General features: G+C 46.8%; 1 protein-coding gene across 1 annotated transcript; it reads left to right on the plus strand.

The window, feature by feature from the left end:
- Positions 1-2,629: 2,629 nt before the first annotated feature.
- SESN2 (sestrin 2) lies at positions 2,630-19,001 on the plus strand. The gene is made up of 10 exons (XM_036914970.2): positions 2,630-3,103; positions 9,718-9,783; positions 11,455-11,652; positions 11,794-11,976; positions 12,091-12,303; positions 12,839-12,989; positions 13,535-13,653; positions 14,005-14,195; positions 16,484-16,628; positions 17,192-19,001. The coding sequence occupies exons 1-10, from the start codon at positions 3,014-3,016 to the stop codon at positions 17,276-17,278; spliced, it is 1,443 nt and encodes a 480-aa protein (XP_036770865.2). The 5' UTR covers positions 2,630-3,013; the 3' UTR covers positions 17,279-19,001.
- Positions 19,002-27,043: the final 8,042 nt, after the last annotated feature.

Raw genomic sequence — 27,043 nt, forward strand, 5'->3', positions numbered from 1 at the left:
TTCCGGAGCCCAGCACTGTGCCTGGTACATACTAGATGGCCAATAAATGTTTACTGGATGAAAGAGACAGGGAAGAAGCCAGAGCCCTGGCCAGCATGTTTGCTCTGAGTGGAGCCAGTTCCATGACTCATCTTTTCACTGGCTCCTTTTGCTCTGTTTCCAGCTACCTTCACCACCTTCCGATGATAAGCTGGCTTTTCTTTGAGGCTGTCCTATGAAGAGGGATGTGTTGGCCCATCAATTACAGGCTATCTGACAATTATGCTTCTCACACCCAATTAATATATTGCAATTCTGCTTTTTGCATTAGTTCCTTGTGCCTTATTCAACATATTACTAAGCTTTCTGATCTAGGTCAACATACCTCTTGAGCTTCGGTTTTCTCACCTGTCAAATGGGGGCATATAACATACTTTACCAGGTTGTTGGAGTTCAATAAATGGCAGTGTCTGTGCCTCTTTCGAGTGCTCCTTCCTTGGAGACTGGGGTCACAAAAGCTCACCCAATTGAGAATATCAGCACCTCTTGCTTTTTCCTTTTCACAAAACTACTAACTTTGTATGCAAAGCCTTGGGGAATGACCTAGTCACATCATTGAAGATTCTAAAGGGTTATTCTGTGGAGGAGAATAATTAATATTCATTCACTCAAAAATATTTATTGAGGACCCACTACTAGTGGGGGATAGACACAGTTCCTGCCTTAGAGGAGCTCTGACACAGCCTGGTGCAGTCAAAAGAAGATCCTGTGTGACCTTGACATGAAGTTTTACATTTCTGAGCTCAAGTTTCATCACTTTGCAAAAGTGGTCAATAATATATTCCATTTTTAATTGGAGGAAAAGAGGTAAGACATGCAGCCATAATAACGAGGTTGCATCAAATTTGAAGACCAGTGGTATAAAGAGGTATATAGAAAAAACATGTTGAGTTGTTAAGGCGTTAGATTGTTTTCAGCTGATCTGAAGAAGTAACACTTTCCATGGGAAGTGGCATTTTGAAGCCTTTATTCAGGCCACAAACATGAATGAAGGCATTAAATGCTGGGTAGGATTTCAGTGGGCAGAGATTTGCAGAGGGAACTATTGGAGGAAAGGCTTGAAGGCCAGATAAGCAACATCGGTGTGGCAGGTAATAAGTCTGGAAAGATAAATTGAGGCAGATCTTGGCAGATATTGAATCTCAATCTAGGGGTTTGGCCTTTATTCTGCAGCTGATGAAATACCAGTAACATTTTTAAATCCAAATTATTGACTTTACATAGTAGATTTTAAAATGAAAACTGAATCTGACATAGGGTGATTTAGAGGGAAATTCAATCAAAGGAAGATTCAGTCACCAAGGGCATATTATTGGTAGGGCACACAGGTGGCATAGGGCAGGAGACAAAGATGTCAAAATGTGAACCCTGTCCTCGAGCTTATAGCCAAAAGAGTGAGATAAGACGTGTACACAGAAAACTGCAATACAGTGTATAATATGATAAGTATTATAATGGAGCCTCAGCTCAACTGCCCTGGAAGCTCAGCAGAAGGTGAGATTAAGTTCCTTCTCACAAGAGGCTGGACACAGGAAACCCAGTCAGAGGGGCATCTTTGGAATAGTAAACCTGAATTTATAAAGTCTCAAAGGGAACCTTGGGGGTCATCTAATCCACCTTCCTTCCTGACAGAATTCTCTATTCAGAGTAAACAGTGACTTTAAAATTGAAACAAGTGTAGCTCTAAAGAAAAACCTTGAGGGAAGAGGATGTGAGAAGTGGACAGAAGATGAATTCAGCCTTGAAGTGCTGATGGGCTGGTGGAAGTAACTTATTGTAAATGAGGTGTGCAAGGCCAGGAAGGAAATGGGTGAGATCAGGAGAGTGAGTCTGGAGAGAGGAGGGATAAAAACAGAAACTAGGGTAACACCCACCGTCCGGGGAGTGGGAGGAGAAAGAAGAGTCAGAGAAGAAATGGCGAGAGAGAGGTGTGAGAAAAGACCCAATGGAACACCTTGTCACAAAGTTTCTAGAAATGGACTGGCAGGGTTGGAAGACAGGACCAGGGGCCAAAGCAGAAGGGGTAAACTGCAGCAACAGGGACTGAGGTTAGACATGAAGTTGCCAAGGACATTTCAATGAATGATGGTTTTTCCAAAGACTCCACGAATTAGGTGGATTCTTTGTGTCTGGTACATTTTAAGGTGGAGCTATTCCAGAGGCCAGGGGAACAGGGTCGTGCCCTCTGATCTCCAAAGATCTGGAGTTCAGCTCTGTAATTAGCACCACCTCTCATAACCTTAACCAGTACCTGCAAGAACTGAAAAGCTGGAGAACATACTTAAGAGGGATCGCACGCCCGGCTCTCCCGCCCAGCCCAGTGAAGTCCCGTTTCGTCACGCAGCCCTATGACTCTCTAGGTTGTCACTCTCGTCTGGTATTGCCAACAATCTGACTAAACCCCTTTTGCAAAAGTTCGCAGCATTCGTCCGGGGCTGACTACAGCTCCCAGAGTTCCCGGATGCTTTCCAGTGCGGATTGGCCTAGCATTCCGCTCCAGAGGGAGGTGTCGCCCCCGCCTCTCCGGGAAACAGGCGTCTGATTGGCTGCGGTGCAGGGCTTTTGTGTCCCCGCCCTCCCCCGGGGACCGCTGCGGGCAGAGCAGTGCTGCTGGTGTCAGAGCTTTCCGAGCGCTGGCAGTTCCGCGGCGGGGATGCTGAGGCGCGTTGGGTCGGTGAGCAGCCCGGGCCACTGCGGACTTCCGAGGCGCTCCGAGCCGTGACCCCTGCGCCGCGACCAACCCCAGGTTCCCGAGGCCATTCACCGCTCCAGAAGCCGGACGAGGGGAGCGTCCCGGACAGCAGCGGCTGTTCCTGGATTCTGGGCTTTGGGAGCGTTCTAGAACCCGAGAGACACCTCCGGGCTCTGGGACCTCCCCAGCGGCCCCCAGCCCCGGCTGGCCGCTGGCGTCCGTCCCAAACCCCCTGCGGTGCACGGGTCTTGGACGAGCTGCAGCTGGGTCCTGGCGCACACCATGATCGTTGCAGACTCGGAGTGCCGCGCGGAGCTTCAGGGCTACCTGCGGTTCGCCAGGGGCGGCGGCGGCGGCCCTGGGGCCGGAGAGGTAAACGGGGGCCGTGCGACGCCGCTCTTCCCTACAGCCTGGAGCTGCGTTCGAGCTTTGGGCTGTCCGCTGCTGGGTCCGTGCGCCCCCCTCAACCCCCGGGCTTGGGGAGGGGAGTAGAGCGTGAAACCTAGAAGTAGAGTTGCATCAACTGGCGGCCTCGGCTCCCTCTTCGTCCCCTCCCCCTCCCCCCGGGGCTGTGGAGCGCTCTAAGGCTCGGACTCCTGGCCAATGAGAAGGGAGCCTTCTCGAGGTTATCTTGGATTTGGGCTCCTGTGGAGAGAATCTTCAAGTCCAGACAAATCCCGGCCGCTGCGGCCCGACCACTCCTCTTCCCCGCCCCCTTCCGCAGATTCCCTCTTTCTAGGCTGGGGCTGGCGGGCAGAGGACCCTTCCTAAGATATGTCCCAGCACAGGGTTTGGGGCACCTGGAACTGTCCAGCGAAGGTCGGTCTTGTCCCCCGCCCCTCGCACCTCGGATTTGGGGGCGGGGCGCGGGCCCTCCGGGGACTTGGCAGTCTGCCGGGTACGCGGCGACCGCGGCCAAAGCTGAGGGAGAGAAGGAGGAATCTTGGCCGCGGCTTCAATTAGGCTGCGCCCTACTAAGTAGTCAGGCCTCAAAAGTTTGTTTTGCAGGGACTCTTTGCAGTGAGGCTAGAAATAAAGCTGGGCCTAATCAGACACCCTCTGCCCCCATCCCCACCATCACTGATAAAGGACGTCTTATCTTTTATTAAGCACCTACTAGGTGCTGGGCTCCGGTTTTTGCCTTTTCTCCTGAGTCCTCATGACTAAACTAGCAAAATAGGATGAACTATATCATATCCAGGAAGGGCCGTGGAGAGGCTTCCTTCAACTAATCCTACCAACTATCTCTTTCTATGGCCTACCAAGGATTTGTCTCTAGGATTTCCTAGTGTGCACGGCGCTACAGGGACTTTTGCTTGTTTTAGTTCCCAGACCTGGAGCATGCTTGTAAAGCTGGTTTGGGAGTCAGACAAGTGCTAGCCCTAAGCTGTGTGACCCTGGGAAAATTACTGCCCTTCTCTGAGCTGTGTTGTGTGGTTTCTGGGAGTCCTACCTCCATCCCTGGATGGTTTGCCTCCTGGGTTTTCTGTTAGCTTGTTTACCCTTCCCCACCATGGCATAGGAACTCCATGTGAAGAAATGAACCCCATTCTTGCCACGTCTCAGCTGTGTGACTTTGACCAAGTCGTTTTACTCTCTGAGTCTGTTTCCTTTGCTGGAGAAAGGGGGTGGGGATGAAAATGCTGTTATTGAAAGCTCCTGGGTACTAGAGCAGGCGAGTGCTGGATTCGGGTCCCAGCCCTTTTGCTCACTTGCTCTTAGCCAAGTGATCACTTCTCCGACCTGCAGCTTATTTTATCTTTAATTAAATAAAATCAGATTTAATTATTAAATGGAGACTTAACAATATGTCTGAGGATTGTTGGGAGAATTGACTGAGAAAATACAAGCAAAGGCCCAAGCACAGCTGAATATTATTAGAGTGTGGCCATAGCACACATTCCCCCCACCCCCCCACCCCGAGTGTCTCACAAGGGGGTGCCTGAGCCCTTCCTCCTGCTTCAAGCGAGAGTTGGTCCCTCCTGGTCTGGGGCAGTGTCTGGGGAGGTCCTGAGGGAGTGGCCTTTAGAGGGAAGCCACTTGTCAGCAGCCGGGAAAGCTGGTGGTGATACCTGAACCCTTTCTGCATCTTCTCAAGAAAAGAGGACCTTGGGAAGATGCTTGCTGTAAGCAGAGTTCTCAGAAGACAGCGGGTTACTGAATGTAAAGAGCCTGATGCCCATGGCCCAAGGGAAGCCTCCCAGATGTACAGTCCACTCAACTCTTGCCCTTTCAAGGAGTCAAGTTCTTCAGACACTTCCATCTAGTACTGGTAGCATGTTGTTAGAGCCCTGTTGGGCGCTAGAATCACTTCCTCTGGGAGGCCTTTCCTCCCACACCAGACCTGTCCTCTCTGCAGACCTGCTTCCAGTCCCCTTTCTCACACTGAAGGGGCTTTTATCTCAATTACAGTGTAACCAGTATGTAATTGGGTGTTTCTTGTCTGTCTCCTTTGCTAGACTAGAACACTCTGTAGATTGCCTCACCAGCACTGTTCTTCACACCTTATAAATGCTCAAAACTATTTGCTGCTTGTTGGCTTAGCTGACCATTGTGAACTGTGCAGGCTTTGAAGTCAGAGCTGACCTGTGCCTGTCGTATAGGACTCAAGAGCCTCAGTGAACTGTCTTCTGCAGAAGGGGTAGTAAGACCCATCTGCCTCCAGGTGGTTGTGAAAAATCATCCGGATCAGATGTGTAAAGCACTTCGTACCAGCCCGTGGTGGGCATACAAGTTTATGGGACCATTCACACCCCCCACCTCCCAAGGCTGAAGGTCAGAGGCTACTTGAGCTATGTCTCCCTCTCATGTGTAAACCCAGGCAACTATCTGAGTTCAACCGACCACGGCTGCCCCCAGGGGAGGAATGGGAGGGCAGTCTGTGCCCCTTCCCAGCTGGCAGAGTGACTTTGCAGGTGTCTGTAGCTGGGTCCTGGGGGTTGTAGACTCTGGATTGGGTACCAACAAGAGCAAAGGCTGGGGCTACCCCAAGAGGCTGAGGTGGGTGGTGGACACAACCCTTGGAAGCCAGACTGAGCTGAGTTCAAATCTCAGATTGGCCACTTGTCAGCTGGTGCTTAACCTTTGGAACCTTAATTTTTCCTTGCGTGCAAAATAGAGACATCTCCCCCTCCTCACCCCAAAACTGATGAAGATTAGATGGAACCTGTGTGCCAATGACTGAGCTAATATAAAAATATTTAGTGAGTGTTTAAATTGGAAGCCAGACACTGAGCTCTGAGATGATTAGCTTTGTTTTACAACTAGCCTGAAGCCGTCCCTGTTAAGTGACCACTCAGAGGGGTGGCTGACTTCAGTGTTCTTATTGCCCTGTACTGTCCCCTCAGTTGGAACTGTAGAAACAGCCACCATTAATTAGTCTTCCCTCTGCCCCATACTAGCAATATTACCTTGGCTAAGTCACCTGCCTCCCCTGGTTTCCCTTTCTGCATCTGGAGAGTGGAGATGAGGGTCTTAATAACAGGTGTCCAATATGGTAGCCCTTAGCTACATGTGGCTATTTGAATTTAGATAAATTATTGTTTTTAATTTAAAAATTCAGTTTTTTAGTTAACATCCACTGTGGCTAGAGGGTTCTGTCTTTGTAGGCCAGTACAGATGCAGAATATTCCACCATTGCGGAAAGTTCTGGTGGACTGTGCTGTGCTAGACACTGGGATAGCAGCAGGGATCCAGATCCAGTGTATGCCCTTCAGATGAGGGACAGCACAGTGTGACAGGTGCTGGGATTGGAGACTGTGGATCCCCAGGGATATGGGCAGGGAAAAGCATCTCACTCCTGGTGAACCCCAGATGCAAAGTGTTGGGGCTATTGAGACCTTGAGAAGTTCAGAGAATGGGAATCATTTCTGCTGTTGCAGAAACCTGGTTTGTATCCCAGCTCTGCTACCTCCTTCCTGGCTGAGTGACCTGAATGTGGTTTGACGTTTCTGAGCATTATTCCTTATCTGTAAAATGAGAGCCCTAGTACTTGTACTTCCTACCTTAAAGTGCATGTGAAGTAAATGCTTAGCCAATGGTAATCAGTGCTGTTACCTACCATTATTATTCTTGACATCCTAGCCCAAGGAATAGGGGTGGGCTAATTTGAGGCATCATCTCTAGTCAGTGGCACCCTGCCCCAAATTCTGGGTGTCAAGGTCAGGGAAGCATTCAGGGTATTGTAGCTCTGGTTTAAAGTCTACTTGGTCTTGCTGTCAGGGCCTTACATTTCTGTTTCTCCGCCTGGAATGCTTGGTCCCCTGGATCTTTACAGGCCTGCTGCCCTGTCATCAGCTCACTTAGCTATTTGGTATTTAGATAACAACTCAAAGGTTGTCTCCTCAGTGGCTACCCCTTGTCTACTCGGACTAAAATATTGCATACACACCCCACTACATTATACATTCTCTCATTGCTCTGCTTCATTTACTTCATATAATCTGTTTTGAAATCCTGTTCATCATTGTTTGACTTTCTCCATTAGATGGTAAATTCTGTGAAGCCTGAGACTTTTTTTCACTCCTGTGCTCTTGCTGCCTGCAGTGTAGTCATCAAAAATACTTGTGGAGTGAACAGATTAATTCTTCTTCCACCTGGAAAGCTCACAGCACAGTACCTTATACTTGAGAAAGTGACCAATAAATGGTGTGAAACAGTGGCCCACCACCCTGGCTATAAATTGGGCTGGGCTGGGCCCCGCCCAATAAAGTTAAAATTGTTGGAGGTGGGACCTTGACATTGGCATTTTTAAAAAGCTTCTCAAAGGGATTCTAATGTACTGGTTGGGTTGAGAAGCCTTGTTTGAAGAACAGTGAGGTTAATGATAGCTGACTTTTATTAAGTGCTTACTGTGGTGGAGGAACTGAGGTTAGGGCTGCACAGGCAGTATCTCATGAAGTCCGAATGAGGACCTGTGAAAGTGGGTATCCCCATTAGTTGGTGAGGAAACTGAGGCTTACGTAGCTAGCAAATAATAGTTGATGGAGTTGTTAATTAAGCCCAGTTTGTGTCAAGAGCCCCAATCTTTTAACTGTTGTCTTAGTAGTAGTAGTAGTAGTAATAATAGTATCATCATCATTAGGACTGAGAATATTAGTGGATCCAGATGAGTCACAGATGCACAGGTATCAGTTCCTTCCCTTGACAGCTCCTGGGGCAGATTTAGAGTGAGAAGGGATCCCCAAGGCTGTTCCTGGGCCACCCCAGCACCCTGGTGTGCCCTCCCCTGTTCTGCCACTACACCAGTTTTGCCCCTCCCTTTCCACTCCCCCAACCTGGCTGTGGTTTTCTGTCTGTCCTCAGGTCCCCCAAGAGGGAGGCCCAGTTTGTAGAGTCAGCAGTCCTTATCTCCAGACAGAGCTGTTAGGCTTTTTCTCTGTGGTGAGGGAGGAGGGAGGCTGAGACGGAAGTGCTTGGGGACTACAGTGGTTTCTGTGCTGGACTTGGACCATCCTGGCCTGATAACTCCCAGAAGTGTGGGCTGAATTGGGCCTAACTACCTTCTTTGTCCAAGATTAAGGCCCAGAGAGTCTCCATCTTGGTTACTTTCTCAGAGTCACACAGCAAGTTAGTGGCTGAACTGGTACTCACAATGGGGACTTCCAGGTCCCTTTTTGTTCTTAATGGTCTGTCAGAGTCCTAGAGCTCTGCCTCCCTCAGGGGGCTTTGGGCCACCTGAGAAGGAAAGTTCAGTTATAATTTTCAATCCCTGGACACATGGGATTGGTACTAAATCTGGATTTTAGCAAAGAAGGGAGAGAGATGGGGACACTGTCCAGTGACAGCATGATCTGGTTTGGGTACTGTTAACAAGGCCAGTGCTGAGGGCTCCCCTCCCAGTTATCAAAACAAATGAATAAGTAAAACATCCTCCCTGAACCCCACCTCCAGGACTAGAAGCAGAATTAACAAGTACATGACTCCGGTGGTTTCCAAAGAGGCTCCAATAAATACGTGCATGTCAGACTGGCTGCTACCATCACTCTTTTACGCCCTGCCCTGATTTCCTCCATGCCTCTCTATTTTCTTCATTCATGGACTAGTATGAATGACTTAGCCCTGCTCGCCACAAAATGTGATCTGGTGGTAGGGAGGCCGACATCTGACAATTAGAAGACAACGCCATTAGAAGCAAAAGCACTGGGAATTGTGGGTTCACAGATGAAGGTCAGAAGAAGGTTCCTAGACCTTGGAAGACTAGTTAGCACTGCAAAAGGAGTGACCGTGGGAACGCACTGGGCCTGACCACTAATTTCTCTGGAAGGCTGTGGGATATCAAGACAGGGTTTTGTCAGTTGATCAGATTAGCACTTGAGAAAATTTACTCTGGCTGCAGAAAATTTGCCCTCTTCAGGAGCTACCAGGGTCATGTATTCGCTAAATCTGCTCCTAGTGCTAAAGGTGGGGTTCAGGGAAGATGTTTTATTTATTCACCTGTTTTGTTAACTCTAGTAGAGAATGGATAGGAGAGGGCAGGCCTGCAGAAGCAGAGAGATCATCTGTGAGGCTGTGAGTGGTGGTCTGAGGAGTTGATGGCGGGAGGAATGAACAAGTGACAATTGGAGAGAGATTGCAGCTGCATCCTAGGAACCTGGGGGACTTGATAAGCATGTGGCTTTGGGATACAAACAAGGGATTTCTTCGTGGGTTCTTCAGGGCTGCCATAAGGTGGCCTCCTGGGGATTAACAGCGTGGTGGCTGTGTATGCTGCTTCTTCAGGCCCTTCCCACCCAATCCTGGGACTTCTGGGTCTTTGCTCTGTTCTGAAGACCTCAGCCTGTGGGGTGAACCCTCTTTTTTGCTTACCCTTCCTCCACTTGCTAAACAGGTATATATCTCCCACCTGACTCCTGCATGCAAGGTGCACCAGAAAGGTGGTTTTAATAGCTCAGAGTGGCCCCGTGAGTAGGATGAGAAAACTAGAGATAACTATCCTCTTTGTCCTCCCTTTTACTTCCAGCTAACTGTGATGCATTTCCTCCTAGGAGCAGGGGGAGAGCCGGGCTCGGCGAGGTCCTCGAGGGCCAAGCGCCTTCATCCCGGTGGAGGAGGTAAGTTTGAAAGGGGTCAGAAATTGTCCGGTCCTGGGAAGAAAGGACATGGGGCATTGGGTAGGTGAGGCTGTCTTCCTATCTCTTGAAATAGCAGCTTGAAACTACCCCTTCAGGTTCCTGGCTCATTTAATCCACACAACAGGCCCTATTAAATGAGCGTGTCAACCCCATTTTACTGGGAAGAAACAGGCTCACAGAGCTAAGGTGATAATAGCACAGCTGGTAATGAACAAACTTTTGATTCCCAGAATGAGGCTTGTTTTTTCTTAAGAAGGTAAAACTATCAATGTTTATCTTCTCATTCTTGACTGTGCACATACTAGTTTTTTTCAACTTCTAAAGGAGTATATATTCATAATAAGAAAATTCCCAACGTTTCAGAAAGCTCTGGTCTCTTGTAATCTTACCCCACAGAGAGGTAATAACTGTTACTTTACCATTTGCCACTGTTTTCGGGCTTTTTTTCATGCAAAATCAAGGTCATAGTCTTGTTGTGGGTTTTTGTTGTTTTTTGGTGGTGGTTCTGTTTTGTTCTGTTTTTCTCAATACAACTCATTTACTGAGTCAGGTCATTCATTCATTTAACAGCTATGTGTTGAATGATTCATTCATCATGTATGTCTGTAGCCCTGAGCGCACTGCTCTAGGTGCTGGGGATATATCCGAGAACAAGACAGACAAAAACCCTTGCCATCATGGAACTGACATTGTAGCATGCAGTTGAAGGGGGATATCTCCAAAACAAATGCAGAGAAAATTTTTTTAATGTTTCTTTTTTCTTTGGCCTTTGGTGAACAAAAGCAAATGTTTTGTTTCCTTGTCCTCTTTGCTCCCCAAATGTGTAGGCCAAGATAATTAATGAGCTGTTAACAAATGTCTAAACCCTCTACCCTTTATAAATGGAAAGTAGCCACCCACCCACTGATGATTTTATGTCTGTCACCCAGAATTTTAAGCTCAAGTATGGTTCTTATATTTTATTTTTTCATTTATAAATTACCACTCCTCTTCAATAATAAAATAAGTAGGCTTTGGGGTTAATCTGGATTTGAACCCTGGTTCTGTCATTTACAAGGTCTGTAACCTTGAGCAAGGATTGAAACCTCTGTGGGCCTCAGTTGCCTCATCTGTCAATGGGGGAAAATAATACTACTCATTTCATAGGATAATTGGGACGATTCAGTGAGATAATGCAAGGAAAGCTTAAAACTCAGACCTGTCATGGAAAAAGCACTCAGAAAATGGGAACTATTTTGTGCCCACCTCCCATGGCTGTACGGATTTGCAGTTAGAATAGAAGCTCCATAAAGGCAGAAAAAATTGTACTTCAGTCTCTGTGCCTGCATTTTCCTATCTAAAAATGGAGAAAATAGAACTTTAATAATTTCATAGTTGTGAGGATTAAATGAGTTAATTTATATGAAACATAGTTGAAGAGTGCTTGACATGTAGTAAGCATTATGTAAGCACTGGCTATTATAAGGTAGTTAATAAGTTTTTGTTTAACCACTTGATGAAATATCTTTTCCTTCCCTATTCTTTTTTTGGACATGGTGGTGGTTTTCAATTCCGTGCTCTTAAAATCCCACTGCAGTGAATATGTTGGTCTTCTTGGTGGGGAGGACAGGACAGGACGGGACCCAACCTCTCCTCACCTTCGCGTGGCAGGTCCTTCAGGAGGGAGCTGAGAGCCTCGAGCAGCATCTGGGGCTGGAGGCGTTGATGTCCTCGGGACGGGTGGACAACCTGGCAGTGGTGATGGGCCTGCACCCTGACTACCTTAGCAGCTTTTGGCGCCTGCATTACCAGCTGCTGCACTCAGATGGGCCCCTGGCCAGCTCCTGGCGCCACTACATTGCCATCATGGTGAGCCTGTCTGCCCCCAACTCTTGTTTCCTGCCTCTCAGGCAACAGTGAGGCCTGTGAGGTCTGTCCCCCTGGGGTACCGACCCTGAGCAGGGCACAGAAAGAAGAGGGTGACCTGGGTCCTGTCCACCACCTCCACAGGCTGCTGCCCGCCACCAGTGTTCCTACCTGGTGGGCTCCCACATGGCTGAGTTTCTGCAGACTGGTGGTGACCCTGAATGGCTGCTTGGCCTCCATCGCGCCCCCAAGAAGCTGCGCAAGCTCAGTGAGATCAACAAGCTGCTGGCACATCGGCCGTGGCTCATCACCAAGGAGCATATCCAGGTGCAGTGGGCAGTGAGGCAGGTCCCCAGGGGAGCCCTGGGGCTGGGCCCGGCTGGGCATGGCAGGCAGCCCAGGAACAGGCATTGAACAAGTATGGTCCTCTTTCCTCTCCAGGCCTTGCTGAAGACAGGCGAGCACAGCTGGTCCCTGGCCGAGCTCATCCAGGCCCTGGTCCTGCTCACCCACTGCCACTCGCTGGCCTCCTTCGTGTTTGGCTGTGGCATCCTCCCTGAGGGGGACCCAGAGGGAAGCCCTGCCCCCCAGGCACCTTCGCCTTCCAGTGGGCAGAGCAGCCCCCCCAGCAGGGACCCATTGAACAACTCTGGGGTAAGTCCTGGGCCTGGATCTTAGCAGGAAAGGAAGCTGGCGTGGCATTTGGTCCTTAGGTAGAAGCCACTACTCTGTCTCACACTGAGAGGCCTTAGAAAAGTTGGCTTTGAAGCTCAGTTTCCTCATCTGAGAAATGAGGATAAAGACCATTACTTCATAGTGGGTGGTGAGGATTAAATGAAATAATCCTGTGGCTAGCCTCTCAGCATATAGCCTGTTGGCTTCAAGTCTGGTTTTTAGCACTTTGAAAATACAAAATTTGCCTCTTATTCTATAAAATGGCCTTGTTTATTTTAGTATAAAAATACAGGTACCTTAAAAATCTCTTACCTGGGGAGGAAGCTGATGCTCAGAGAAAACATGTCTATTCTGTAGCATCTTGAATTTCACTTTGGGAAGCACTTGTGAGTGGCCAGCACAGTGGCTGGCCTTTGTGGTCATTCAGGAAGGCTGGGCATGGGGGAAAGGTGTGTGTGGCTTCCTGGGGCTGAGGAAGGAGGAGTAGATGGTCACCACTGAATCCTTCCTCCAGGGCTTTGAGGCCGCCCAGGACGTGGAAGTGCTGATGGAACGCATGAGGCAGCTGCAGGAAAGCCTGTTGTGGGATGAAGGAGCATCCCAGGAGGAGATGGAGAGCCGCTTTGAGCTGGAGAAGTCAGAGAGCCTGCTGGTGACCCCCTCAGGTGCGGGATCACAGGCATCCAGGTGCCAGAGGCAGCCTGCCTCTTACACCATCTCTGCTGGGGAGCAGGCACTCCATGCACTGCACCTCTTGTATTTTGGAAGTGGCCACATCTCAACCTCCCTTTCCAAGAGGTTCTGATTTGGGGTCAGAACTGGATTTGAACCCTGGCCTCTTAGCATTTCTGGCTGTGTAACCACCAATAAGGTCACTTCCTGTCTCAAGACCTAATCTCCTCCCATGTGAAGGATCGATTTGTAGTGTAAATGGGACAACAGAGGCAAAGCTCTTAGAGAACCTGGTCCTGGGAGCAGCTCCATAAATAACTGCTGCTAGTGTGATTGCTGCTGTTTACTGGGAGCTGTCTCAGGTCCATGGGCCTGATTCACCTCCTCCTGCAGGCCTGGCTCCAGCTAGTGCCCTGATTTCACTCACTCAGTGAGGCGCTTCCTCTGGGTTCCCCAGCAACCTACTCATGATTGATCAGGAGTGGAGGCCTCTGCTCCATGCCTTGGCTTCACTATGACCTCTTTCTGGCATTTTTAGCTGACTTCCTGGAGCCCTCTCCACATCCAGACATGCTGTGCTTTGTAGAAGACCCCACTTTTGGATATGAGGACTTCACCCGGCGAGGGGTTCAGGCACCCCCCACCTTCCGTGCCCAGGTAGGCTCTCCCCACTAGTTTTGGCATTGCTCCAGGTTTATAAACAAGCATGGGGTAGATGGTTTGAGGGATTAGACAGTTGGCCGCTTTCTCTCCCTCCAGATTCCATGAGGGAAGTGGGAGACCCTAGATCATGAAGGGACCCGTCTGTGCCCTAAGTCAGGGGATCCTGATCATGGGGGGAAGGCCATCCCCAAGGTGCATCCTCCTCAGCTTCTCAGGCCCAGACCACGCAGCTGGGTTAGATTTGGAGAATGGGGAACGGCCGTTATGGAGAGCCAAAGTGGGGTCTCTCTTGCCAGTCATGGGCCCCAAAGTTGCTTCTCCCTGATCCCTTCCCACATTTCTCAGGATTATACCTGGGAAGACCATGGCTATTCACTGATCCAGCGGCTCTACCCTGAAGGTGGACAGCTGCTGGATGAGAAGTTCCAGGCAGCCTATAGCCTCACCTACAACACCATTGCCATGCACAGCGGAGTAGACACCTCCATGCTCCGCAGGGCCATCTGGAACTACATCCACTGCGTCTTTGGCATCAGGTGAGCACATGGCTCCTCATCCAGGGCAAGTGTGGCCTGCAAAGCCTTGATCTAAGCTCACAGTTGCTTTCCTTTTCTGTTTTTCCTTTTCCTTTCTCCCTGCTTTTATTGTTTCTCAAAGCAAATTCATTTCTTTGCTGATTATAAAAGGTAATAGATGTGCTCACTGTTTGAACCTTGCAAATGAAATTCTTTAATCCTACCCTATAGAGATAACTATGTGTGTGTGTGTATATAAATAAAGATATTTACGTTTGTATCTCCATTCCAAGTAATAGTTCTTCTCTGCTAATAAGTAAGGATAACATAAATTCCTATCAATAGAGGACTTTAAATAATGTTATTATATTCATTCAGTGAACTATTAGGCAGCTATTAAAGATGATAATAATGGTCTATTTATTTTGCCATGGGAAAATGTTCGAAATGTATTGAGGGTAAAGAAAGCTTTTTAACGGCCAGAGTCTTGTTTTTGTTCTCTCTTTCTCTCTCTTGCTGTACACTGAAGTGTTATTTAATAGTGGTTGTCGCTGTAGTATGTAATGAATTACATTTTCATCTTATTACCTAAGTATTTTTTTTTTCAGTAGTTTTCTTTTTTAATTGATGGTATCATACTTGGTATATTATGCAATTTGCTTTTTTCACCTAATAATCTGTTATGAACCACCCTCCTTGTCAGTATGAAAAGATCTTTTATGCTTTCTAACCTGCACGGTGTTCTGTTATATTATTCAGCCATTTCTGTATTGTTGGATATTTAAGTGGTTTGCAGTTTCTCACTTTTAAAAACACCATCTGCACTGACTACTCATATACCTAAGTCCTTACAGATAAATCCTAGATATTTATTTACATTTCTATTACTTACATTTTCTATTATATATATTTCCATATTTATATTATTTACTTACATTATTTATAAATTCCTTGCCAGGAATATACACAGAACAATTTCTTTTTATTTAAGAAAATCTCATTCTGATAACATCGTGGGAAATTAAGGAAAAAAAGCAATTTCCCCAAATTCTTCTATTCCACACCACACTCACATCCTGTGATACTTTTCTCCATTTCTTTTTTTTTATGTCTCACATAATTGCATTTGTATAGTTGAAATTATGGTTATTTTATTTTTAAAAATATATTTTTGACATTGGTAAAGAGAAACAACCCAGATTTATAGTAAATTGAGCCTACATAGATAATGAAGAAAATAAAACTCATCCATGATCCCACCCCCTTATTATGGTAGCGTACTTCCTTTCTTTTTTTTCCATGCGCAAATAACCAAAACATACCATTCTGCAAAAACAAGATTTGCTTGCCTTCCATTTCACTTACTTTACTCATTAAATCAAATATGAGCACATTTTAGTAAATACTTGATTTTTTTTCTTGCTTTTCTCATGTAACAGTTTACTTCAAGTATCAGAAAAAAAGTCCCCTAATTTTTAAAACAATACATGTTCTTTGTAGAAAATGTGCATTTTTGTGCATTACTAGCTGTAAATCATATTTCACTGCTTGGGTGGAGCTGTACCTAATAGGCCATCCTCTTGCCAGTCATTGGCAGGTTCCCATGCCAGGGGAGGCCGAGGATGGGTGAGCATCTTAGAGTAGAGCTCAGGCTATTCCTGCAAGCTGTGAACAGGCTCCTCAGCTCCAACATGGTCCTCGCTCCTGTACCTTTGTCTACCAAATCCGTCCTCCAGTTCTCAGCCCTCCCGTTCTCTTCCCTGTCCACACTGATCTGTGATGCCTCATTGGCTTACTGGACTGGGGAGTGACAAAGTGGCTTCTAAGCCTGTCACCAACTTGCTCTTTGACTTGAGCAAGTTAGTTGCCTTCTCCAGGCCTGAGTTTGCCCATCTGCAAAATGAATACCAGCTTCTTTTCATCCTTTCCCTCGTCCTTCTCCAGGGTATATATTTGCACTGACCTCCTGCCCCATTTTCCATGTTACTGCAATGTGCTGAATATGACCTTGGAGGCAGGCAGAGCTGGGCTTGAATCCCATTCCCAGCTGTGGGACCTAGGATGAGTGACTTCACTTCTGAATCTCCGTTTCACCTATATAGGGAGGCCAGTGACTGTGGGGTACAAGAGTTTTGTACATTGTAGTATATGGTAGTTTCAGAGATTCTAAGAGGAACCAAGCTTCAAGCTGCTTCCTACTTTCTGCCTTTTCTTGCCCTTTCTTCCTCCTTCTATAGTGTGGGGGTAGGGGAGAGGAGCTCCTTTTGGGAGCAGAGAGTGAGTAACGCTGTTGGGGCCTTTCCATCCAGATATGATGACTATGACTATGGGGAGGTGAACCAGCTCCTGGAGCGGAACCTCAAGGTCTATATCAAGACAGTGGCCTGCTACCCAGAGAAGACCACCCGAAGGATGTACAACCTCTTCTGGAGGCACTTCCGCCACTCAGAGAAGGTATGGGCCTGTGGGGGAGGAGAGGGTTCTGGCCTCAGTGAGGTAGCCCAGACTGAGCCTCTTCTGCCAGGTGTGACACCTGGGGGTATTGTCCTGGGTTCAAGTTCTACCCTACTGTGTGATTTCAGACTACTCACCTGCAAAATGGGAATGTGCTTCACGGGGTCCTCAGTGGCTGCCAGAAGGACCTGGGTTCAAATCATAGCAGTCACTATCACTCACTAGAAGGTGACCTTAAAGTCACTTTACCTCCCTGAGCTTGTTACCTTTACAGTAGGAATAAATACTGCCTGCATTTCAAGGTCCCTGGGAGGATAAAATGGGAAAATGAATATAAATCTCTTGTCCCAAACAGGTGCTGAGGGGTAGCTTTTTTTTAGCTTTGGGAGTTAGAGATTAGTCATGATAGGGATGAATGGGCTTAATATTCTTCAGCAGTCTTTGCACTCAGAGCTTTAGGAAAGGGAAGGATAGTTGAATGGTCAGGGGTAAAGGCAGCCTGGGAGATGTGGGGATGGTGAGGTGTGTCATCAGTTGCCAACAAGCCTTTGTCTGTGCCTCAGGTCCATGTGAACTTGCTGCTTCTGGAGGCCCGCATGCAAGCCGCCCTGCTCTACGCCCTCCGTGCCATCACCCGCTACATGACCTGACTCCTACACAGGACCTGGGCCTGGAGCAGCTGACTGGGGGCATTCTCCCCCCTGCAAGGACTTCTCTGTCTGGATACAGACCCCAATCCCTCTCTGTCCCATGCCCACCCACCCTACTCTGGAGGTGGACTTGTGTATGACATGCAGCCCCCAAGCCATACCCTCCTTTCCCTCACTGGAATGGACAGGATCATTGCACTGACTGGGATCTCAGCTCTGCCCCTTGGGAGCTGGAAGAGGACTGGAAGATCCCAAGGGACTGTGCCCTTCTTCCTGCCCCTGCCCCTGCCCCCAGAGGCAGAGGGCACAGGAAGGAAATGGGCTGAACTTGGACTTGTATGCCAGCAGGCTGGGCCCCAGGCACTGCAAGTACTCTGGCTTTCCAGGCCTGGTCCCTGGCTGGCCCCTGAGGGAAGGGGGGCAAACACCTGCAAGGATCGACACTCCAAGCGACTTTGCCTCTTTCCTCCTCCTCCCTCATTCTCGGACTTCATTACCTCTCACCTGCCATTCACCCATCAATGTGAAAGTCAGGGCCACAGCTGGTCTGTGTGTCTGGCTCCCCAAAAGCCTGTTTGGTGGACAGCCTGAAGGCCCCTTGTTCCCTGGCTGCCCCAATCCTAGTTCAGTTCCTTTGACTTCTTTACCCTCTTACCCTTTCTCCAGTGCCTGGTGGCATGAGGCCCCATGAGAGAGACCAAACACACCCAAAAAAGTAGGTTATTTCTGGAGAGTTTGGAGTCTTGCCTTCTGAAGAGAATGGAGATTATAAATTCTCTATATTTTGGTTCTCTGTGGGTGAGGTCTACAGGGCTTCACTCCTGAACCACAGTCAATTCCTGAGAAGAGGAGGACAGAGAAATCTGTTCTCCCCAGAACCGCAGTGCCCCCAGAGAGGTTGACACTCTCCTATCATCCGTGGCTCTGCTGGCAAACGTTTGCTTAAGAAATTGAGCCTTTCTAGCCCCCAGTACGTGGCTTGGGGAGAGGTGGGAGGAGACCACAGGGTTCTTGTTTGGGTCCTGCCACAGGCCAGGTGACCAAACTTTGACCTCCCTTTCTGCAGTGGCTGAATGAGGGATGGGACAAAGTTTCTGCAATGTCCGAGTTTTTCCTCTGGGATTCTTAGGCTAGCCCACCAGCAATCAACTGCAAATCTTGCAGGATCTCAAAGGCCTCTGAGGACCCCCTCTTGCAGTCAGTCTCTCCTGGCTACCTTGTAAAGACACCCCAGCCCAGTTTCTGTCTCTGATTTTAGGTGGGTTGCTTGGATGCAGAGGCAGCCAAGAAGTAATCCCACACTTTCTGTAACAAACAAGCTGTGAATTATGACTCCCCTTGCCCCTCTTGGCAGTATGTGCCTCCTCTCTGACCAGTCTGGGGGTGGACGAAGACAGGCAAGGGGCCGTGCTGCTGCCACTTCTGACCCTTCTCCCTCGAGTGGGGCAGGGGAGGAGCCTGGTCAGTGCCACATTTCACACCCATGCAGGCATGGGCAAGCAACTGGCACCCCCCAGGCCTCAAAGCCCTCCCTGCAATGAAGCTGGGTAGAAGGGAAGAGGCCCCAGCATTGGGTTTGGGTTCTAAAGGGGACATGATGAGTGTACACAATGGTCCCCTGGTGGGTGGGTAGGGATATCCAGTGTTCAAGTGCAGAAATCTTTGGCTTTGCTGCCAGTTACATATGATCAGAAATAAAAGTTCTCTGAGGTTTTGTTTTGTATTTCTTGTTAATGGACTGTTTTTCCATTTTTTAAAGATCACAGTTCATAAGCTATAATTGCATCATGGACCTGATCTGCTAGCCCCCACCCAGCTGGGCACTCGTGCTCCGTTGCTGCAGGGTTGGGAGTGGTTGGCATTGAAGTCTACTTCTGTCCCTTGGTGTCCAGCCCTGCCACCCATCTGTGGCTGGCCTGGCATTGTGGAGTAATAACAGCCATGTTATTTTCCTCACTAAGCCTGGTGCTGGGCTGGGTACTTGGAGGCCATGTCTCAAAATCTAGTGATCCTGCAAGAGAATTGAGACTCAGATAAACTTGGCTGAAATCACATAGGTAGTCAGTGGGGAAGCTGGGATTCCAACCAGGATCTATTTGCCCTTGAGGCCTTGGCATTTCCCATTGCTGTTTTCCCCACTACTGGGCTCCCTCTGGCAGAGGGAGGCTGTTTGAGAATCCCTAGAGGGCCCCCTTGTTTCCCTTGCCCTACCACATTATGCCTACCTGCTTCTCATCCCTCATATGCCGACAGAACCTGGCATAAGGATTTTGACGTGATCTCCAAGATGTGCCAGTGCCATTTAGTAGCTGTGTGACCTTGGCCAATCTCATTAGCCTCTCTGGGCACCAGGAACTCTAGCAATCTTGTCAGGAAGATGACATGACTGAGTGAAGACCTCTCCTGCTGACTTCCTACTTCTAAACATTGCTATCATAAGATGAAAACTAGGCCTCCAGGAAGCCTCCCCTGATTGACTCCATGTCCCTGATTCACTACACCCTCCTCATTTTTGCAGTGTTCAGATACAGTTCTTTCTAGAGTAATTTGAGAGGGTATGAGAGAATGCAAATCAGACTTGGATTACAAAACTTGGATTCTGGTCATGATTTAGTCACTTACTACCTCTGGGTAGGGGGAGGGTTGATTAAATGGTGCCTCAAATTTCCTTTGCCAAGGATTTCTTTTCCACGTAGCATTGAGTGTTGCCAGATGTTGCCATTTTAATCTCAATCCTCACAGCAACCCTGTGAAGAAGAAAAGTAGTAGTGTTCCCATTTTACAGATGTGGAAAAGGAACCTCAAGTGACAGTTCAGGGGACACCAACTTAACAGATCCAGGGTCAAATTCCAGCTTGGACATTTAATGCCTGTCTAATCATAGCAAGTTATTTCAATTCGTCCTCCTCAATTTCCTTACCTATGCACTGGAATTAATACCTAAGGTCACAGGAGGGTTGTATGGATTAAGTAATGCCAGAAAACCACCTAGCACAGTTCAGGAAGTTAACCTAGCACTAGCAAGCCATTCTGTATTCAGGTACCTGCTCAAGGTTACAAATGAGGTAGGATTTGAACCCTTGTCTGATTTCAGGGCTCTGCTTTTATCCCCAGACTCCCAATGCCCTCAATCTGCATTTTTTAAAAGTCATGTCCAAGTCAATTTGCCCATGGAACTGAATGCTCTTGGATCCAGATTGGATCTAATGAATCTGTTTTGGGTTTCTGCTGCTTGCCACCCAGCACCTGGGCATGGCTACCCAGCTGGAGTTTGTGCAGGATTGCTGGTGGCTTGGTTCTTTCTATGTCTGGCTTTTGAAGCCATGCTTGGATTGAGGACTGCTGAGAGTAGATGGAAATGGGAGCTGGGTGAGTCCCCTCCAGCAGGTTTCAAACATTCACCAGAGTCCTAGGACAAGTGGAATGAAGTGGTTCACAAATTTTTGTGCCTCAATCTCCCAGAGGACCAGTGTTTGGAGAAGGAGCTCAGAAATGTGCATCTTTAACAGCTTCCCCAGTGTTCTGATATGAAGATCATTCTTCCATTCAACAGATATTGTGCACCTAACATGTAAATACTCTGGACACAGGGCAATAAACAAGACAGGCACAGTGGTTGTCCTCTTGAGATTTATTGTCTAGTGGAGGAGACAGACATTACATCATTATGCAACTAATTATTTAAATTATAACTGTGGTCGGAACCTCAGTGGAACAACACAAGGTACTGTAAGAGCATTTACAACTTAGCAGCAGAGCCTTTTCTTCGAAGGAAATATGGAAGAAAAGTCCAAGGGAAGTTGGACTTTTGCAGGAAATAAAACATATCTAAGAAGAGCAGTTTCTCACCCGCTGAAGCACCTTCTTGGCACCCCAGGGCCTCATGCCTTCCAACACAGCCCCACTCCACTGGGAGTGCTGGTTGCTGAAGGATCGCAGCCGAGTCCCTGTCTGGGAACTGCCCTGGGTTGAAAACAGCTGCCTCGCTCATGGTTATGGCCCCTCCAGGCAGTCTAGTCTGCCTCCCATGACTGGTAGACAGAGCAAGAGTACGCAAAGGCCCGGCCCTTTTGCCTCCTGGCCCTTTTGAAACAACTCTGAGGTATCAGCCTAGCTTCGGTGCTCCCCTTAAGATCAGCTGAGGCCAGTGTTGCAGTCGCACTGCAGCCCAGCTTCTGCCCCCTCCTGCTTCTCGTGGTCCTTTGATACCGATCCACAGTAGACCTCCTGTAGGCAGGTTTCCATCTCAGAGTCTGCTACCAAGGTACTTGACCTAAGACACTTTTATGAGAGATGGTGAAAGTAAAGACCAGATTGGGTAAATGACTTCCTTGAGGTTTCACAAGCCTGAGCCTTCAGATCCTCTTCACAGTTTGTCATCACCCTGTGTCGACTTGCTCTTCCTGAGGTGCGAAACAACAGCCGCAGAGCTGAAGGGGCCAGATTAGTTTCTCACTCGCATCCCCACTCCCATGGCTGGAGCCCTTGCTCAAGCCACTCCCGCCCTCTGGGGAGAAGGTCACTGAGTAGTCCATCTTCTCTCAAGTCTGCCTGCATATGAGGCCCCTGTTTATGGGACAGAGAAAAAACCCTGTCTCAGCTGATTAGAGTAGCAGAAATTCTTCCCCTCCTGTCTGGATCACCTCCGACCCCACTGTTGGTTCCTGTTGGAAGAAGCTTGCCATTCTGTCCCAGTTCTGAGTATCTAAAGGAGGAGCCCCCTTTGCTTTGGTTATGCCAACATTACCAAGTGCTCACGTTATCCCAGATACTGCTAGATGCCGGCAGTATAGCAGTGAATGAGACAGACACGGTCCTGGCCCTCATGGGCCTTAACATCTAGTGGAAAAGACAAACATCACACAAATACCTGTGATGAATCCTGAGGGAATAAAAAGCACAGGGAGCTGTGAGAGAGTGCGCTCAGTGGGGGTGTTCCAGAGAAACACCCTGGACATGAAGGATAAAGGACTGGCCAAGGATGGGGAGCAGAAAGGAGTGTGGAATCAAGGTTTCTGGCAGAGGAAGAAGCATGGAGAAGATTTGGAGGAGGAAGGAGAAGGCCACCTGGTAGGGACAGAGGGAGCCGAGAGAATGTGAGGAAATGTGAGGCGAAGAAGGAAGCCCAGGGCAGACCTGGCACAGCCTTACAAGGTTCATGAAGAATTTTGGACTTTACCCTATGCGCAACGGGAAGTCTTCAAAGGAGATGTTGTTTATCACAAAATAAATGCTCTGGACAAAAGGTCTGTGTCCCCCTCAAATTCCGATGTTGAAACCCTGATCCGTAATGTGATGGTATGTGGGGATAGGGCCTTTGGGAAGTGACAGGTCATGAGGATGGAGCCCTCATGATGGGATTAGCACCCTTAGACAAGAGGGTGCTCTCTTTCCTCTCTTTCTCTTCCCTCTCTCTCTGTCTCTCTGTCTCTGTCTCTCTGTCTCTGTCTCTTTCTGCCATGACAGGACATACATAACCAGAATGAGGGTTCTCATCAAGAACCAAACTGGCCAGACTTCCAGCCTCCAGAACTGCAAGAAATCAATGTCAGTTGTTAAGCCATTCAATCGGAGGTATTTTTGCTATGGCAGCCCAAATTAACTAAGACAATAGGTAATATTTATTAGAAGAAGGAATAGAAGAAATAGAGGACTTCTTTACGACTGCCTGTGTGCCTGGTACTCCACTAAGTCCTTCACAGGCACGTGTTCACAGCAGCCCTATGAAGTCGATTTAATCCTCACAGCAGCCCTATGTAGCAGAGTCTATTATAATCTCCATTTCACAGATACATAATTGAACCAAGACTCAAATCCCTTGTCCAAAAAAGATTCCCCTGGCTTCCCATTTCTACTCTCAGCATACAGCTTCCTTTTTTGAACTAAGCTTACAAAATGCTTCTGTTTTTCCAAGGCATTTTTTTCTGTCTAATCATTTGTGTGGCTTGCTCATCTTCCCATTCTGTTACAAGGCCTGTGAAGGCAGAGGTTTTTATCTAGCACGTTTATTGCTTTATCTTCAGAGCTTAGAGCAGGACATAGATGTCACAGAGACTGAATAAATAAAATAGGTATGAAATATATGTTTCTGTCCACCAGGATGCCTGGTCTAGCATTGGATCCAGGTGGCAGTGTTCCAGAAATAACAGCCTCCCCACATTTTGGACTTGGCCTCTGCTCTGGCTGTCTTTCCCTGGCTAGTTTCCTATTAGGTTGCCAGCTCTCAGATGCTCAGCGTCAGTCTGGTGTCAGGAAAAGAGGTTGGACTTTGGACCAGACAGATGAGGCTGAAATCTGAGCGTAAATCCATCTGGGACAAGGCAGAGTAATATAAACAGAACCAATCACTTGCATGACCTTTATGAACTTTCCTTAATTTCCTCATCCATAAAATGGGAACATTACCATCAAAAATTATTGTTGCCAGGATCAAATGAGGAAATGTTTGTAGAGTGTTTTGTTTATTTAGTCCCTTTAGCAGAAGACAGGGATTGGGTTAATATAATTTTCTCAAATCAATAGCCTCAGTTTCCTCCTCTGTGAAATGGAAGTTGTGCAAAGCAAGATAATGTACAATTGCTTGCAACCCCAGATGCTCTTCTTCCAGACTTGTATGGAGCTAGCTCTTTCTAAACCTTTAGTTCTCACCTTTAATATCATCTCATCAGAGTTCTGACCTGACTCGTGTTTCTCAACCTAACTCCACCTCCTCCCATTTCTTTTCTTTAGCCCCTTTCATAACCTTTATGATTTCTTGCCTGTCTCCTTACTCACTGTTGTATCCCCAATGTCTACCGTAACTCTAGAGTAAATGCTCAGTAAATGTTTGCTAATTGCATTAAATATTTATTGGTCACTTATTTATCAGCAAACGACCATTCTATTCAACCCTGGGACACAGGCAGGACAAGGATTTTACCCATTTTACAGTTGTGGAAGCTGAGGTCTAGCAATATTAATATCACCCAGGAATTTCCCAAGAAAATTAGCCAGAGTTCTAGACACTTTGGCTCGCTCTCTTTCCACCCACTGTCTGGGGGAAGGAGCATTGGAGGAGGACCAGGTACTAGCCCAGGCCCTGTTCTAACTTGTAGCTGTAAGATTTAAGTATGTTACTTCCCTTCCTCAGCCCTAGTTCCCCCATCTATAAAATGGGAAGAATAACCCTTTCCTGGAGTGGTAGTTCAGGTGAGAATCAGCTGAGATAATAGCCTGAAAGCACTTAATAAACTGAAAGGTCTATAGTCATTTATGGAGGATTTATTATTATTTTTTTAAAATTCATTTTGTTATCATTTGGAGAATTTTTTTAAATGTTAATATGCAGAATGAACATTTACTTCATAGATAAATCACTGTGGGCTGGTGAAGTCAGAGAAGCTTCCTAGAAGCAGTGGCATTTCAGGGAGGCCTTAAACATAGGTAAGATTTTTGAGAAACAAAGCTCAGGGTCAAAGTCACAGACCAACCAAAGCAGGATCCTCCAGCCTCTCTGGGTTTTACTTTCTTCCCTTTGAGGTTGATAGTCTCCTCTCATGTGTTTTCTTACTCTGATTTGTTTTTCCTTTCAAATCAGACTTATTGAAGTATAGTTTTCATACCAACACATGCACACATTTTAAATGGACACAGTTCCATGAGTTTTGACAAATGTACAGGCCTATGCAACCACCACCCTAATCAAATTTCCTGTGGCCCTAATTCTTCAAACCTCCTTTCTTGTGTCCCCCAGGTAACCACTCTCTGCTTTCTGTCACTACAGTTTACTTCATTGTTGCTCTTAATAACTCATTTCTTTTTAAGGAAATTACAAAGTTTTGCATTAAAAAAATTAGAACAAAAACATAAATGCAACAAAATGTGTTACTTCACTAGGGATGAAAATATTTTCATTCTAGGGCATTTGCTAATAAATATATCAGTCATTAGATAAACTCACAATAATTCATTGAAGAAAAGAATTACTAATAATCATAATTTGTCCATTTAGTGAAGAGAGTTTGACCATTGATAAAAACTATACCTACGAAGTTACCAGAGGTATGTGATAACCTGTTTGCTTCCTGAGAGATGATGACATTTATAAGGCAATACGTTTTATTTAATTTAAATACTTCTAAAGAAAAGGCATTTAAAAAGAGAGGGATCATTATCCAGTTTTTCTGATTTCTTCCTTTAATTTTATGATACACAAATTAAGAATGATTCTGAAATTTCAAGATGGCAATATAAGGAAGAAATCAGGAAACATGATGAAGTTCTGTTTTGGGGTCTCGTGCTGAATGGGAAGACAACATTATCTCAAACAAAGAAATAGGAAATAAGCAGAAGTGTTTACTCTAAATTTAAGATAGTTGATGCTAAAACTTAATAGCTGGACCATATTACTGAGCTTAATTATATAAACTTTTTTCTTAAAACACTTTTAATGTGCAAAAAATCTACAAATTATATGATCTATGATTCATTTGATGTTAAATTGTATGTATCACAGGAGGTAAAGGTAGAGGTTCGTTTTTTTCTTCATCCAGTTGCTCCAACATCTTCTGTTGAAAAAACTATCCTTTCTCCATTTACCTTTGTCAAAAATCAATTAACTAAACACAGGTGAGTCTATTTCTGATTTTCTAAAGCTGTTCCATTGACTTATATGTCCATTCTGGCTCTGATATTTGCATTTTTAATATGTTATTCACTATTTTATTACATGTATTTCCTGTAAGTAAACACCGTTCCTCTGTGGAACCAGATGGGGGAAAAAAAAAAGATGTTTTTGTTTGTTACAGAAAAATCAGAAAATACAGATAAACAGAAGTAAGGCAATCAAAGTTGCAAATAGTCTACCCCTAGAGAGTACTACTGTTATTTTTTGTAGAATTTATCTTCTAGATCTTCCTTCTATACTTAAATATGGTAACAAAATGGCAACATATTAAACAATCTGTTTTACAATCTGTTTCCCCCTCCACAGTATATTGTAGAGTATATTCAATTAAATCAGTGGTTCTCACCCTGGTATGACTTCGCCCCACAGAACATTTGGCAAAGCCTGGAGAAGTTTTTGGTTGTCAGAAAAGAGAGGGTGCTGCTAGCATCTAGTGGCTGGAGGCTGGGGATGCTGCCAAGCGTCCATCCTATCATGCCCAGGACAGTACCTTAAAACAAGGAATTATCTAGTCCAAAAAGTCAATAGTCCCAAGGTTAAGAAATCCTGAATAAAATAATGCACATAACATGTTCAGTACAACATTTGGCATATATCAACTGCTTGGTAAATGGAAAACAAATAAGTTTGGGGGAAAATGTTTTCAGGAACAGGAATAGGAGGTTGGTGAATCAAGTTCTCATGTTCTTTTTCCCAAATATCTGGCTATAAGGCTGTTCGTAAGTGAGGAGGTTCGCAGTGAAGTGGTTTTATCACCATAAAATCCTCGGAAACCGAAGGGCGAGCAAGACGGGAGACCTGCGGCCTTGGACCTTGGACTCCTCTGTGTGGGGGGAGATGGGGAGGCTCACACGTTCCCCTCCCCCACCAGGTACCATCTCTCTTGGCTGGAGTTCCAGCTGTTGTCAGGGTTAATGCAAACAAAGACCTTTGGGCTGTCCCAGATCCAGGATTTACAACCCATGAGCTCCTCCCAGGTTGCAGGAGTGCTAGGAAGACACCTTCTAGGTCAGCAAGAGTTAAGTGGGGCCCCCGGGGAGGGGGACGGGCAGGATGAACTGGAGAGGGGCAAACCACAGGCCAGGGGAAAGTGCTGCCAA

The sequence above is a fragment of the Manis pentadactyla genome, chromosome 4 (assembly GCF_030020395.1).
Source record: "Manis pentadactyla isolate mManPen7 chromosome 4, mManPen7.hap1, whole genome shotgun sequence".
Classification (NCBI taxonomy): domain Eukaryota; kingdom Metazoa; phylum Chordata; class Mammalia; order Pholidota; family Manidae; genus Manis; species Manis pentadactyla.

What these genes read in the sequence shown, in the direction of transcription:
- SESN2 (XM_036914970.2), top strand. Translation starts at nt 3,014, where the DNA reads ATGATCGTTGCAGACTCGGAGTGCCGCGCGGAGCTTCAGGGCTACCTG. An exon ending in TCACCAAGGAGCATATCCAG is followed by an intron (nt 11,977 to 12,090) that starts GTGCAGTGGGCA and finishes TTTCCTCTCCAG; the next exon opens with GCCTTGCTGAAGACAGGCGA. An exon ending in ACCCATTGAACAACTCTGGG is followed by an intron (nt 12,304 to 12,838) that starts GTAAGTCCTGGG and finishes TCCTTCCTCCAG; the next exon opens with GGCTTTGAGGCCGCCCAGGA.